This window comes from Ammodytes marinus, assembly GCF_949987685.1.
Source record: "Ammodytes marinus genome assembly, chromosome: 19".
Classification (NCBI taxonomy): Eukaryota; Metazoa; Chordata; class Actinopteri; order Uranoscopiformes; family Ammodytidae; genus Ammodytes; species Ammodytes marinus.
In genome coordinates, this window is record NC_137223.1 from 23,544,888 (window position 1) to 23,557,857 (window position 12,970).

Below are 12,970 nucleotides of genomic sequence, written 5' to 3' on the forward strand. Positions count from 1 at the left end.
TGTGTACACTGTTCTCCGACCCTGCCAATGTATGTGACGTCGGGTCAAGCTGATTGGCCAACGTGGCTAATCGTCACGCGTAGGAGCGTAAAAAGTTCAATTTTTTGAACTCCTCGCGTAGCTGCGTAGGTGCGTATATACGTGGCTCATACGCGGCTAACGCGGCTAAAATGTTGCTTTAGCGCGAGTGCCGCACCTACGCGCCATGTACGCGCGTAAACCAATGGTTCCCTATGGAAAAACGGCCGATTGTATACGCGTCTGTACGCGTGTAAAGTGCCTAGTGTGTTCGCACCTTTAGGCAACAAGCGTTCTCCAGAATCCCTGACTCAACCTTTAAGCTTTTCTCAATAGCTGTACTCAAGCATGAATATACAGTAAGGGCATTATCAATAAAGCTGATCTTGCACTTTGAGACTTGATATGTGATTTTTCTTAGAAGACAATGTTATCATAAACACCCATGTAATAGACATGTGCAGGCCTGATGCAGCGGTTTGGAACTAGACAGCTACCTGAGGAATTTCACAACCTTTAAATTTATCACCTGGGAAAACCCTTGAAACAACAATACATCCTTTCTCTGTAATACAATGAACAATAACAAAAACTATTTGATCGATACGATATCTGCTAAATCAGAATGTCATGAGACTAGTTGCAACAAGGGATTGTTCAGCAGAAGCAAATGAAACTAGATTAGATAGAGAGACAGACAGACAGACAGACAGACAGACAGACAGATAGACAGATAGACAGATAGACAGATAGACAGATAGACAGATAGATAGATAGACAGATAGACAGATAGATAGATAGATAGATAGATAGATAGATAGATAGATAGATAGATAGATAGATAGATAGATAGATAGATAGATAGATAGATAGATAGATAGATAGATAGATAGATAGACACACACACTACCCCTGTCAAGTTAAAACTGTACAAAAACGTAAAGAATCATATTACACTTTTAAACATGCATCTTTAACACCATGTTTTTCTGAGTCGGTTCCAACTTCAAAGCTCTCTCTCTCTTTAAACCACACCTCCAGCTGACTATAAATACTTCCTCTCTGCACGATCCGTGGCAGCCTCACACCAAAAGAGATCCCACACACACTCACACACTCTCTCACACACTCTCACACACACTCACACAGAAAGACAGGACGTCTCACTACCTCTCTACTCTATATTCAGTTGGGTGTTTTTTTTTTGTTTTTTTCTTCATTGTATGCTTCTTCTTCGGTTACAACAAGTGCATTTTTTTTCTCCAGCATGTTTTGGCACGACCAGCTGCATTCTAGAATCACTTAAAGCCTCTCGGAAAGGAGACTGTTGACTGTTGACGTTTCTCAGTGAGAAAGGCAACGAGAAAAAGTGCCTCGAGGAGACAAGATTCTACAGCAATATCTAAGGAATTTAATATAACTTTGCAATGCCTACAAGGAAACTCTTTTAACCCTTGTTACAACACTCTATAGGACTTTTTTTTTAATTTTTTTTTTTTTTGTACTTCAATTCATCCTATTGCTGTGTGGAAGCCGTGTTGACTTCACAACGACTCATGTACAGGCGACTGAACATGTCTTCTGTAAACGCGACCATAGACCACTGCGACGTGCCGTATAAGTTCACATACCAGGCGCTGTCCGGGATCATGATAGCCGAGTTTGTCCTGGGTCTGCCGCTCAATCTGTCTGTGCTCTACGTCTTCATATTCAGGTATGTGAAAAACACAATCTCTAAATCACTGCATACTCCTTTATTCTATGAAGGTATTATGTTGGTAAGGTAGTTAGTTATTTAGCAAGTTAGCTACAAAAGAGATTTTCTCTACATGTAATTCTTAGTATACTATAATTGTATCATTATAAATCAAAACCAAATTATTGTTTAGGCACCCTGGAACCAAACGTAAGACTAGAATATGTTTGTGAACCAAACTGTGGGCCCTGCTGCTGTAAACGACAACAGTGAAACAGTAACTTTTCAGGAAGCTTTTCTGACTTCAAACAGTGTTCAAGGGATCACATTTTCCTGTGAGGGAAGTTTGTTTATACAGTTATAAGAACATACCTTAGAAAATGTTCACTTCTCTGACACACCCAAAGTTGCATAGTGCACCTTTAATAACATGGATGAATTAGGGTGCTCAGCTTTCAGAAAAGGGACAACTTTGAACTTGCAATGTATCTAGTAAAGCCAAGAACTTGAACCTAAAAACTGCTGTTGGCCGTGACTTATCTTCTGGTGGTATTTTGCAGGCATTTAGCACAGTTATGGCCAGATCCCAAATCACTAAGATCCCAAAAATAAAGAGTGCCACATTAGACTGTCATTCTAACATTTGCAAGATTGATTGATGGGTGTTTTGTAGGTGATCAACTAAGAAAAGTTGTGCAATTGCCAACAGGTGCAAACATGCACCATCAACTTCAACCTGAGAGGCAATTTGTTTTGCAGCAAGAAAACATAGAAAGGCAAAGAAACAGGACATAAAAAATGCAATGATCTTGGCAATCTATAACAGCAATATCACCAGATAAATATATAGAAATAAACATCATTGTGTAAATTGCCTTATCCCTTCCTCTGAATGTAATAGGGAAATGGCTGTGGAGTAGAGAGAGAGTCTATATATCTAATGGTCTTAATGTGAGGTATTGATCTGTTAAGGGATAGGACTAGATACGTTTTGCTTCCTCTTACCCCCTTTCAAGCATGTGGAAAGTGTGGCTGTTTTTTTTTCCACAATTTTTATTTTCCTTATTTATTTTAACTTTGTTTTTATTGCTTACATGTTCGAAATAAAGACAATCAATCAATCAATCAATATTCTAATCTTCCAGTATAACATGGTAGAGGCAGTGGTATTTAAATGAGGGTTTTGCGTGAGTGTTACTGGTTTTTAAGCCATGGAGTGTTTGCACAGAGCATACAGTGACTATAACCACAAAGAGATACTGTATGTAATGGCATTCAGGGCGTCCCGAGTGCGTGTGTGTGTGTGTGTGTGTGTGTGTGTGTGTGTGTGTGTGTGTGTGCGTGCATGTAAATCTTATGTATACCTGGCATTCCTGTGTTACATAGCACTATAGACGGCAGCAGAAATATGTAGATTGCGCTTGAATGATCCAGACGCGATGTAATGCAGATATGCAGGTAGTTCAGGCATGGCAGGTATATTGCGCCTCCCTTCATACGTTAACTCATACAAAACAACTGAGGTGGATAGATAGGCCATACTGTATGGTTGGGTTATTTTACACAGTCACAATGGCCTTTGTTAATCAAAATGTGTGTTCAAATTAAACCTACAGCTCTGGAAAAAAAATTGAGAGACCAGTCTGGATTTTTTTCCAGTGACAGCTATAGTCTTCCTGGGGTCCGAAACATAAAATAAAGACAACAGACAATTACTTGTAGACTTTTAAAAGGTGTATTTGCTATTTAAATGGGCTAGAAGTTATGTTTTTTGGTAGTTATAATATGAATATGAATGAAATAATAAAGAAATAATGAAATGGATCTGTAAATGATAGTATTCTTAAGTAGATTGAACCTTTCACCTACTACTTCTTATTTCTAGAACTTTCTATGACCTGTATATCTAACGCATTTCTCAGAAGCAGAAGTTTATGCCAATGATGTAACTGTCACCTAGCAACGGTTAGCGTCTGCCCCACTGTCACTGTCAATAAATGATTTCACAGAATCCAGAATCCAGACACAAAGTGAATGGGTGATAGATTACACTGGCTGGGTTTTCATAACCACTGCCGCCTAACGACAGCCTGCATGAAGAGACCATGATAGATGCATGCTCCAAAAAGTGGCTCTTTTTAAAGGGGCAGTCAGTGATTCTGGAGATTCTGCTTATTGGCAAAATCACTTTGTGTCATAATCAGTGAAAGTCTCCTCACGATCCGCCCGAAAAACAATCCAGTGTTAATATATAGCCTAGGCTCTGTAAACAGGCAGGTTGCTAGTTACAGTGTGCCCCCTATTTGTTTACATCATACCCTTTGTTTACCTACCAGTTTACAGAGCCTAGGCTGTGTCTTATCACCACTTTTATTTCACCGCAGTTATAGTACAAACAGGTAGTGGATCATTAGGAGATATTCATTGATTTTGACAAAAACCTTTAAACCTTTAAAAGTTTGGATTCTCAAATGTAGATAGATAAAAAAAAGTTGTCTTGCTGTGTTGTCCGTAAATGGACTTGACTTATAAAGTTCTTTTTAGCTGATTTTCTCAGCCCCAAAGCGCTTTTTGTTGTTAACGTAAAGCTTTCCTTCAATGGGTTGCTGTCTAAGTTGCATATGACTCAATATGACTATTTTCAAATTGCTGTAATGATAAAAAAAATAATAATTATAATATTTTAAATGGTCATTCTAAAGTCTGTTGCACATTTAGGTTGTCACTTTAAATACATACAGTTGTGTTCAAAATAATAGCAGTGTGTTTAAAAAAAGTGAGGCAAGATCAAAATCCTTATCATAGCTTTTATTTCCAAACACGCAAATGCATTGGGGACATTGCACATTCTATTCCAAATCCAAATATGAAGAAACATTTGTCAAATGTTTCTATTTCTTTACAGAAAGTGAAGAAAAAGGAATTTTAGACTGTTCAAAAAAATAGCAGTCTGCATTTTTCTTTACAACTCAAACATTTACTGTATCAACTGAAAAATGCATGAAGATTTAGCTTTCCTAGGAATCTCTGAACTAATATTTAGTTGTACAACCTCTGTTTCTGAGAACTGCTTCACATCTGTGTTGCATGGAGTCGACCAAATTATGGCACCTGTGAACAGGTGTTTCAGCCCAGGACGATTGGACTACATTCCACAATTCCTCTGCATTTCTTGGTTTTGCCTCAAAAAACAGCATTTTTGATGTCACCACATAGGTTTTCTATTGGATTAAGGTCCAGGGATTGGGCTGGCCACTCCATAACGTTAATTGTTCGCTTACTGGTGTGTTTGGGGTCGTTGACTTGTTGGAACACCCATTTCAAGGGCATTTCTTCCTCAGCATAAGGCAACATGACCTCTTCAAGTATTCTAATGTATCCAAACTGATCCATGATCCATGGTATGCGATGAATAGACCCGACACCATAGTATGAGAAACATCCCCATAACATGATGCCTGTGCCACCATGCTTCACTGTCTTCAAAGTGTACTGTGGCTTGAATTCAGTGTTTGGGGGTCGTCTGACAAACTGTCTGCGGCCCCCATTCAAGCTGCTATTTTTTTGAGCAGTCTATTATTCCTTTTTCCTCACTTTCTGTAAAGATGAAGAAACATTTGACAAATGTTTCTTCACATTTCAATTTGGAATAGAATGTGCAATGTCCCCAATGCATTTGCGTGTTTGGAAATAAAAGCTATGATAAGGATTTTGATCTTGCCTCACTTTTTTAAACACACTGCTATTATTTTGAACACAACTGTGTCTGTATGTACCTCTGTGTGCTACCATGAGATAAGGCTACTACCTCCTAGCTGTAGTTTAGTCTTAGTGTGCGAGACTATCTTTAGATGATCAGATACACATGTGAAATGGGGAACAAGCTGTTCTGTAGATTAAAAGAATATCTCTGACAGAACTGAAAAGGTGCCAAGCAAGAAACAGTCTAGCAGGGTCTGTGTTTTTTTTTTTTTTTTTTTTATTTCCTCCATTGAAATATACACTAGAAAAAGATAAGCAGTAGCAAAATAAACTAGAAAAATTCAATATAAAACATCATATTAGTATAGAAAATCATGCATGCATTGATCTGTATATAAAATACTCGTGGGTTCAAATCCTTCCCGTGGACCTTTCCTGCAGGTCATCCCCCCTCTCTCTCTGTCTCCCCATTTCAAATATGTAATCTAATAAAGCTTGAAAATGCCAAAAAATTATCTTAAAAAAAAAAAAAAATCAAGATTAGTAAACTAAAGGAAGTAGTAAGAGTGCATCAGTTTCATGGGTGATTTCATTTGAAAGAGAGGTGTGCAGAGATTGTTTTGGGTGTGTCTGATAGGATATAACAATGGGGATTACCGTCACAGGTACTTCTGTTTATTCTTTAGACAAAATAAACTTTGCCAGTAAAATGTAATTAAGACAACAGTTTTGTCAATTACTTCCTTTTTTATTAGCTTGTTTGTATTGTCTTTTAAAGGTGCTACAAGGAACTTTCAAATATTTCTGAAACAGACTTATGTTCCATCTGATGATCATAAATGACATGTTACAGCAAACGAGACCATCAGTGCAAAGAATGCTATTTTTAGATAGTTTTTCTTAATGCCTTTGTCATGAGTTACGCTCACCCAGGAACAACAGCTGGCGTAGTAAAAACACTACTGCTTTTGTCCAAAGGGGCCGCTAGAATGAACCCAAACAGAAAGTTCCTCAGAGCACCTTTAAGTACAATCTTTAAAACTGCCTGTTTTCCCCCTTTGTTTCTATTATCTATTACAATGCTATTTCAATATTTTTTTAAAGGTTCAGTAAGCGGAATGGTCGGTTTAGCGAACTTCCTCAGTGACTGCAGTTAGCAGTCCCCTCCCTCGTCCCTACGTCACCACATAAGCAAGTTATCAAGCATCATCTCAGATCCATAAGTGTGATAAAACATGATAAAAACCATCAAAACAGACATTGGCGGGGCGCTCCGGTGGTGTAGTGGATAGAGCGCGTACCATATTGGCTCCGGCCTTCGTTGCAGTGGTCGCGGGTTCAAATCTGACCCGTGGACCTTTACTGCAGGTCATCCCCCCCTCTCTCTCTGTCTCTCTATTTCAACTCTGTACTGTCTAATAAAGCTTGAAAATGCCAAAAACTTATCTTAAAAAAAAAAAAAAAAAAAAAAAAAAACAGACATTGGGAAGGTTTTTACCTGCTCCACCATTGTAGGCGCATACACATTCACCCATCTGTCGCTCTGCGCGTGCACCGGCAGTGAGACGGGTGCCGGTTTGTAGCGTTCTCTCTTCTGATTGGATATCAGTAGTGGGATCCCCGAAAAGTTTATTTGACGATTACATGCAGAGCGAGTGACTGAGAGATCAGCTTTATGAAAAGCGCACACTATATAAGTGATCACTGTACGAATAAAGAGCGATTTAACACTTATATTAACATAAATAAATCGCTTACTTCACCTTTAAGTCTAATGTATTTTAAGCCCTTTTGTGAATTGCCTTGTTTATTGATTTGTGCTATATAACTAAACCTGCCTTTTTCTTGTCCTTTAGGTTCAAATTCTGGAAGAACAAAAGCATATTCCTGTTCAACATTGTGGTGGCGGACTTCTTACTCGTGGCATGTCTACCCGCTAAGGCCTACCATTACCTCCATGGCGAGAGGAGAAGCACGGACGACCTAGCCTGTAAAACAATGCTGTTTATGCTGTTTCTAAACCGCGGGGCCAGCATAGCTTTCCTCATAACACTGTCCATCGATCGTTATTTCAACGTGGTGCATCTCGGACGGAGGAACTTTGTGAAAGTGTTGAAGAAAACTCCTCAGATCTCGATCTTCATCTGGGTGCTGCTGCTGCCTCTCACCATCCCCACCATGCTCAACACCTTCGAATGCTGCAACAGCCACGGCCGGGAGGTGGAGACCTACTATCATGATGTTACCGACACCTTACGAGAGGTATTGACTTTGTTTATTTACTTGGTTTTTTTTGGGGGGCATTTTTTTAATTTTTTTTTTATTAGACAGATTTGGAGAGAGATATGAAATGGGGCAGAGACAGGAATGACATACAGAGAACGACCTGGGTCTGATGTGAAGAGGACTGAGCCTCTATGGGCTGGGGGGGGGGGGGGAGGACGCTCTAACCAATGTGCCACGAGAACCCCCCCCCTGACTAGGTTTTTTTTTAATTGAATTCTGGTACAGGATATGAAAATCCTCTTTTCCAGACTCCACACCACTGTATAACAAAATGTATAATATACAAACTTGAGTCTCAGTCCTCTTCACAGCAGACCCGGGTTAGGATCCAGCCCGGGTCGCTCTCTGCATGTTATTCCCCTCTCTGCCCCATTTCACCTCTGTCCCTCCAAACTGTCTAATAACGCGAAAAATGCCCAAAAATTGTTAACAAAAAAGAAAGAGATTTGCTTTAGTTTGCATGCGCATAGCAGTAAAATATGACATGGTAACCAAACACCCTGTTATTGCCATGGACGCATAAACAAATACAGACACTACTCAGAAACAGCAAAAAACATTTCCAAAACTTAGAGGGAACTACAGTTATTTACACAGCCTCATACGTAAACACTGACTTCCTTCACTGACGACAGTGATTACAGTTTATTATCTCTAATCGTTCAAATGTTTCCCTCCAGTTCTCTAACAGCTCGCAACAGACAACAACAAATTTGAGCATATTTGAATATGGTGGGGATTTGACCCTACCATTTTGTATTCAATTATAACATAAAGTATAGGGGTTTATTCCTAGCCTGGTCCTATCAAACCATCATATTTAATTTCATTTGTACAGAAGGTTTCCAATCGCTCAATTGACAAACGTTCACTCACTTGAAGGCGGGTGTCTGTTGAAGTTTAAAACTATTGGATCTGCCCAGTGCCACTCTGGATCTGCCAACCGATCGCATAACGTTTGGTCGTGATGTATGTCATGCGCCGGCTTCTGACTACAACTGAAACTCAACGTCATAGTTCTCAGCCACTCCCTCTGTTCGCTGATTGGACCGGCAAAAATCTGGCAGAGAAAACCCGTAAATATGCGGCAGACGATTAGGCCTACATATTGAAGTGAAAATTAATTAAATGTTTTATTCTTAATATTCTCAATAAATAATGTGTTATTACAAGGTGATTTCCTGTATTAACTTGCCATTATACTAAAACAACTTTTTATTTTTTATCTTTCCAGGTGGTTTTCTTCACCCAGATCATCATCCCGTTCGTCATCCTGGTCTACTGCACCGTGCGCATCGTCAACCGCCTCAACAAGAAAACCGTCGGGGAGAAAACCAAACTCCGGCGAGCGGTCTGGGTGGTCCTGTCCGTGCTTGTTGTCTTTTCAATCTGCTTCCTGCCCTGCACCGTAGCCAGGGCCGTGCTACTCGCCGTAAGACTCAAGAAATGGCAAGCGGCGGAGGACGTAGCGGTGCAAGTTTACGACAGTTTGATGGTGTTGTCCTACATCGACTGCCTGCTGGACCCCGTGGTTTATTGCTTCTGTAACTCGGGGTTCAAAAACGCTTACGTCGCCACTTTCTGCCCCGTGTCTGTGCAGAAAAGGCTGATCACTTCCGAGTCGGGCCAAGTGTCGCCGACGACCACTAAGACATTCTCGTCGCCGATATTAGAGAAAAAACCTGAAGCGGAATGTTAAAGCTACAGTGTGTAACTTTTGTTGTTCCCACGAGGGGGTTTCTGGGTAGTTACAACAACACTGTCGGCGCATCTACGTGATGTAAAGCCTGTCGGTGGTCGCACATGGATTTTATACCTTCTGCTGTACGTCCAGGTTTTTTTCTCTTCTTAGAGTTAGAATCAACAACTGAAACATTTCTTGGGCTCTTCTTGGGGATTTTTTTCTGAGCTCCTGCACCAGTGTCGGTCCAGTGCCAGACTGAGAAATACAGACAGAGAGTTTTGTGGAGCTGACAGGCTTAATCAACTTTGTGTCAACTCGTTTTGGCGATGGCTTGAATGACACCAACATTTATTTTGTATGAAAATGTTACGCACTATAGCTTTAAAATTGAGGGGGTAGGGGCTGTTTGTTTTGTTTATAGCACTTCCAACACAGATTACATAGTCAAGCAGACAGGAAACACACCTGATGTGGTAATGCTTCCAGACATTACTCCATCCATACAGTTAGTCATCTGTGGCTATAACTGTCATCTGACTAAATGAGGCACTCGATTGTGGTTTATTTGAGGCTTTATTCGCCCATATTTGAGTCCAGATGTCCCCCCCCCCCCCCTCCCCTCTTAAATGCACAATAGCACACTCTTATCTGCTGGACAATTTTATTTGTATAGATAGATAGAAGCAATAACTTTTAATTATAGTTCAATCGTTTGTTTTTTAATTAAATTTTTTTTGGAGAGGGTTGTTCAGTCAAAATAACTCCAGACACCAGTGTTGGTGTACATGGAATTTAAGTAGATTGTGTGTAAAATTGAGATACCGTGTGAGTGTGTGTGTGTGTGTGTGTGTGTGTGAGTGAGTGAGTGAGTGAGTGTGTGAGTGAGTGAGTGAGTGAGTGAGTGAGTGAGTGTGTGTGTGTGTGTGTGTGAGTGTGTGAGTGTGTGTGTGTGTGTGTGTGTGTGTGTGTGTGTGTGTGTGTGTGTGTGTGTGTGAGTGTGTGTGTGTGTGTGTGTGTGTGTGTGTGTGTGTGTGTGTGTGTGTGTGTGTGTGTGTGTGTGTGTGTGTGTGTGTGTGTGTGTGTGTGTGATTGGCTGGCCCACTCATATGGCTTCATGTTTAGTTGCTATTCCTTGATCTAATGTAAAAAAAAACAAATTACAGTAAAAAATAGTAAATAAACGGATACAAGCCAAGCATGTTGTGAGCTGTAAATTTACTTTTCAAACTGCATGCTGCTTTTACTGTATATAAATATTACTTGAGTGTAGGAATAAAATGAATGGCATATCGCTTGTGAGTGTATTTTAATGCATTTAACAGCCCTTGCAAAGTAGAAACAAACTGTGCGTAAGCTTGTAAAAAAGTGTGCGTACTGTACCTTTAACCATTAGATTGTTTGCATCCAGTAGCTCTACTTCAATACTCAGGAAACTCTACAGTCAATTACTGACAAATATACATTAAGATTTCAATATACAGCTCCGGAAAAAATTAAGAGACCAGTCTGGATTTTTCTTCAATCCTCATCTCTACATTACTTATTGAAAATGGTCTTAATGACAAAAAATTATTGGAATTTGGTAGAAATGTTGTCAGTATAGTTTATATTATAAAACCAAAACGTTCATTCTACTCAAACATATGCCTATACATAGTCAAACGAGAGACACTGAACATTTGGAGTGGTCTCTTCATTTTTTCCAAAGTCCATTTCTTTCTGTGGTTACATTTAAACTTTAGTGAGAGGGCCATGCATGGGTAACTTGATGTTTTCATTTGAAGTTGATGCGAAAGTTTCATTTTCAGCACTAAATTCTGTCAAGAAACCAGACCAACTTCTTCTTTTTTTAACCTGAATTAACCCTTAAACAAAATTCTTGATTTTAATTGTCGCCATTTTGGAAAGTGGACAAAATAAAAAGAAATGTGCTCTGGTTTCTTGGCACTCAAACCAAAATTGTTCTACAGACCCTTACCTTCAACTAATGCTGGGCTTACACTACACGACTTTTCACGAGATTTGACAGTCGCAGACGATCTTCCAATGTCGGACTGAAATCACAGAGGTCTTGCTGGAGTTGTGGCGCGCACGTAATCTCAGTCGTTTGGTGTATGGTGGTCTTCCGACCCGATTTCAGCCAGTCTTCTCCCCGTCTTGACGTTCCGACATTATCAAACATGTTTGATATTATCGCTAGTCTTAGGGGGTTGGCTCAAGCGAAATGACGTAAACACTGTCACACTCTCGCATGCACCAAGCACGACTCAGGAGGAGCGGCATTAGTCGCGACCTGTGTCCGCACGTGTAGGCACTTATTTCGGACACTTTTTCCTTGAAGCCTCGGTGGGAGAACCAGGCTGACAGCCACGCAACCTGAACACTCTACCGTCAAATACAGGGTTAGGAGTTAACGTTATTGGGGGACAAGATCAGCAAATAAAGATGGTCAAATAACTAAAGGAAGTCCCCCGCTCGGAATATTGAATTAACCTTATTTTTTATTAAATAATCACTATCGCGTTTGCGGAAATAATATTAATCTCAAAAGGAATCTAGTTGTAGTCTTGCAATATGAGACCCCTGTCTTTTCAAAATCTCACTCTGTGACTGAAAACTAATGACTAGTTGTCTTCAGGTGTGAGTTGATTGTCTTTAGATGTAAGAGGGTTTCAGTCTTCAGTCTTTTCAAAGTCTTTTAAAAGTCCTCTGGTGTAAGCCCAGCAATAGATGTGAAAACTAAACTTTCACATCAACTTGAAATGACTGTGAGTGTCCAGGCACCCCCATTACTTCTCATCTACAACTGTCAATGTGAAACTAATAATTATCCATGCTGCTTCCTACTTCACTATCAGTGTAAACAAACCTGTCCACATTCTGGTGTTTCAAGGAGGTTTTTTAAAATGATGTTCAACAACGTCCACGAAAATGTCAAACCCAAGTGGACTTCAGATACTGGGAAAGCTGTTTTAAACTTTCCCAAGTTGCCATGTCAACAATGTTGCGATGTATATAATTAATAAAATCCAATTCTTTGTATATAAGAGATTGAGATACTGACTTGAAGATCTTTGTATATATTGAGTCCACACATACACAGGTGAAGCAGTGAGGAGAGCACTTTAAAAAGGTAGAGTCAGTGATTCTGGAGACCGCTTGTTGTCAAAATCCGTGACTATCTCCTCATGATCGCTACATGTACTGTGTGTGTGTGAGCTGAAAATAAAATCCAGTATTAATACACAGCCTAGGCTCTGTAAACTGGTATGTTTCTAGCTACGATGGGCCCCTTTGTTTACATGCCAGTTTACAGAGCTTAGGCTATGTATTAACACTAGATTTTTTTTTCAGTTCACACACAGTACGGACAGGTAGCGGATCGTAGGGAGATATTCACTTCTCTAAACAAAAAGTTATTTTGACAACAAGCGTTCTCCAGAATCACTGACTCCACCTTTAAATTCAAGATGGAGGTTACTGATACATACAGTTTTTGACACCAAATTTAACCATTTACTGTGAGAAAACCTTACTCTCTTTCATAGCGTTTCAATCTCATCCCAAACTGGTAAATGAAATTC

The 12,970-nt window shown here is 39.8% G+C and overlaps 1 protein-coding gene across 1 annotated transcript; it reads left to right on the top strand.

Moving 5' to 3' along the window:
* Positions 1-1,115: 1,115 nt before the first annotated feature.
* Positions 1,116-12,391, top strand: LOC307266290 (12-(S)-hydroxy-5,8,10,14-eicosatetraenoic acid receptor-like). Its single transcript, XM_080048268.1, has 3 exons — positions 1,116-1,732; positions 7,273-7,678; positions 8,937-12,391. The coding sequence occupies exons 1-3, from the start codon at positions 1,575-1,577 to the stop codon at positions 9,399-9,401; spliced, it is 1,029 nt and encodes a 342-aa protein (XP_079904394.1). The 5' UTR covers positions 1,116-1,574; the 3' UTR covers positions 9,402-12,391.
* Positions 12,392-12,970: the final 579 nt, after the last annotated feature.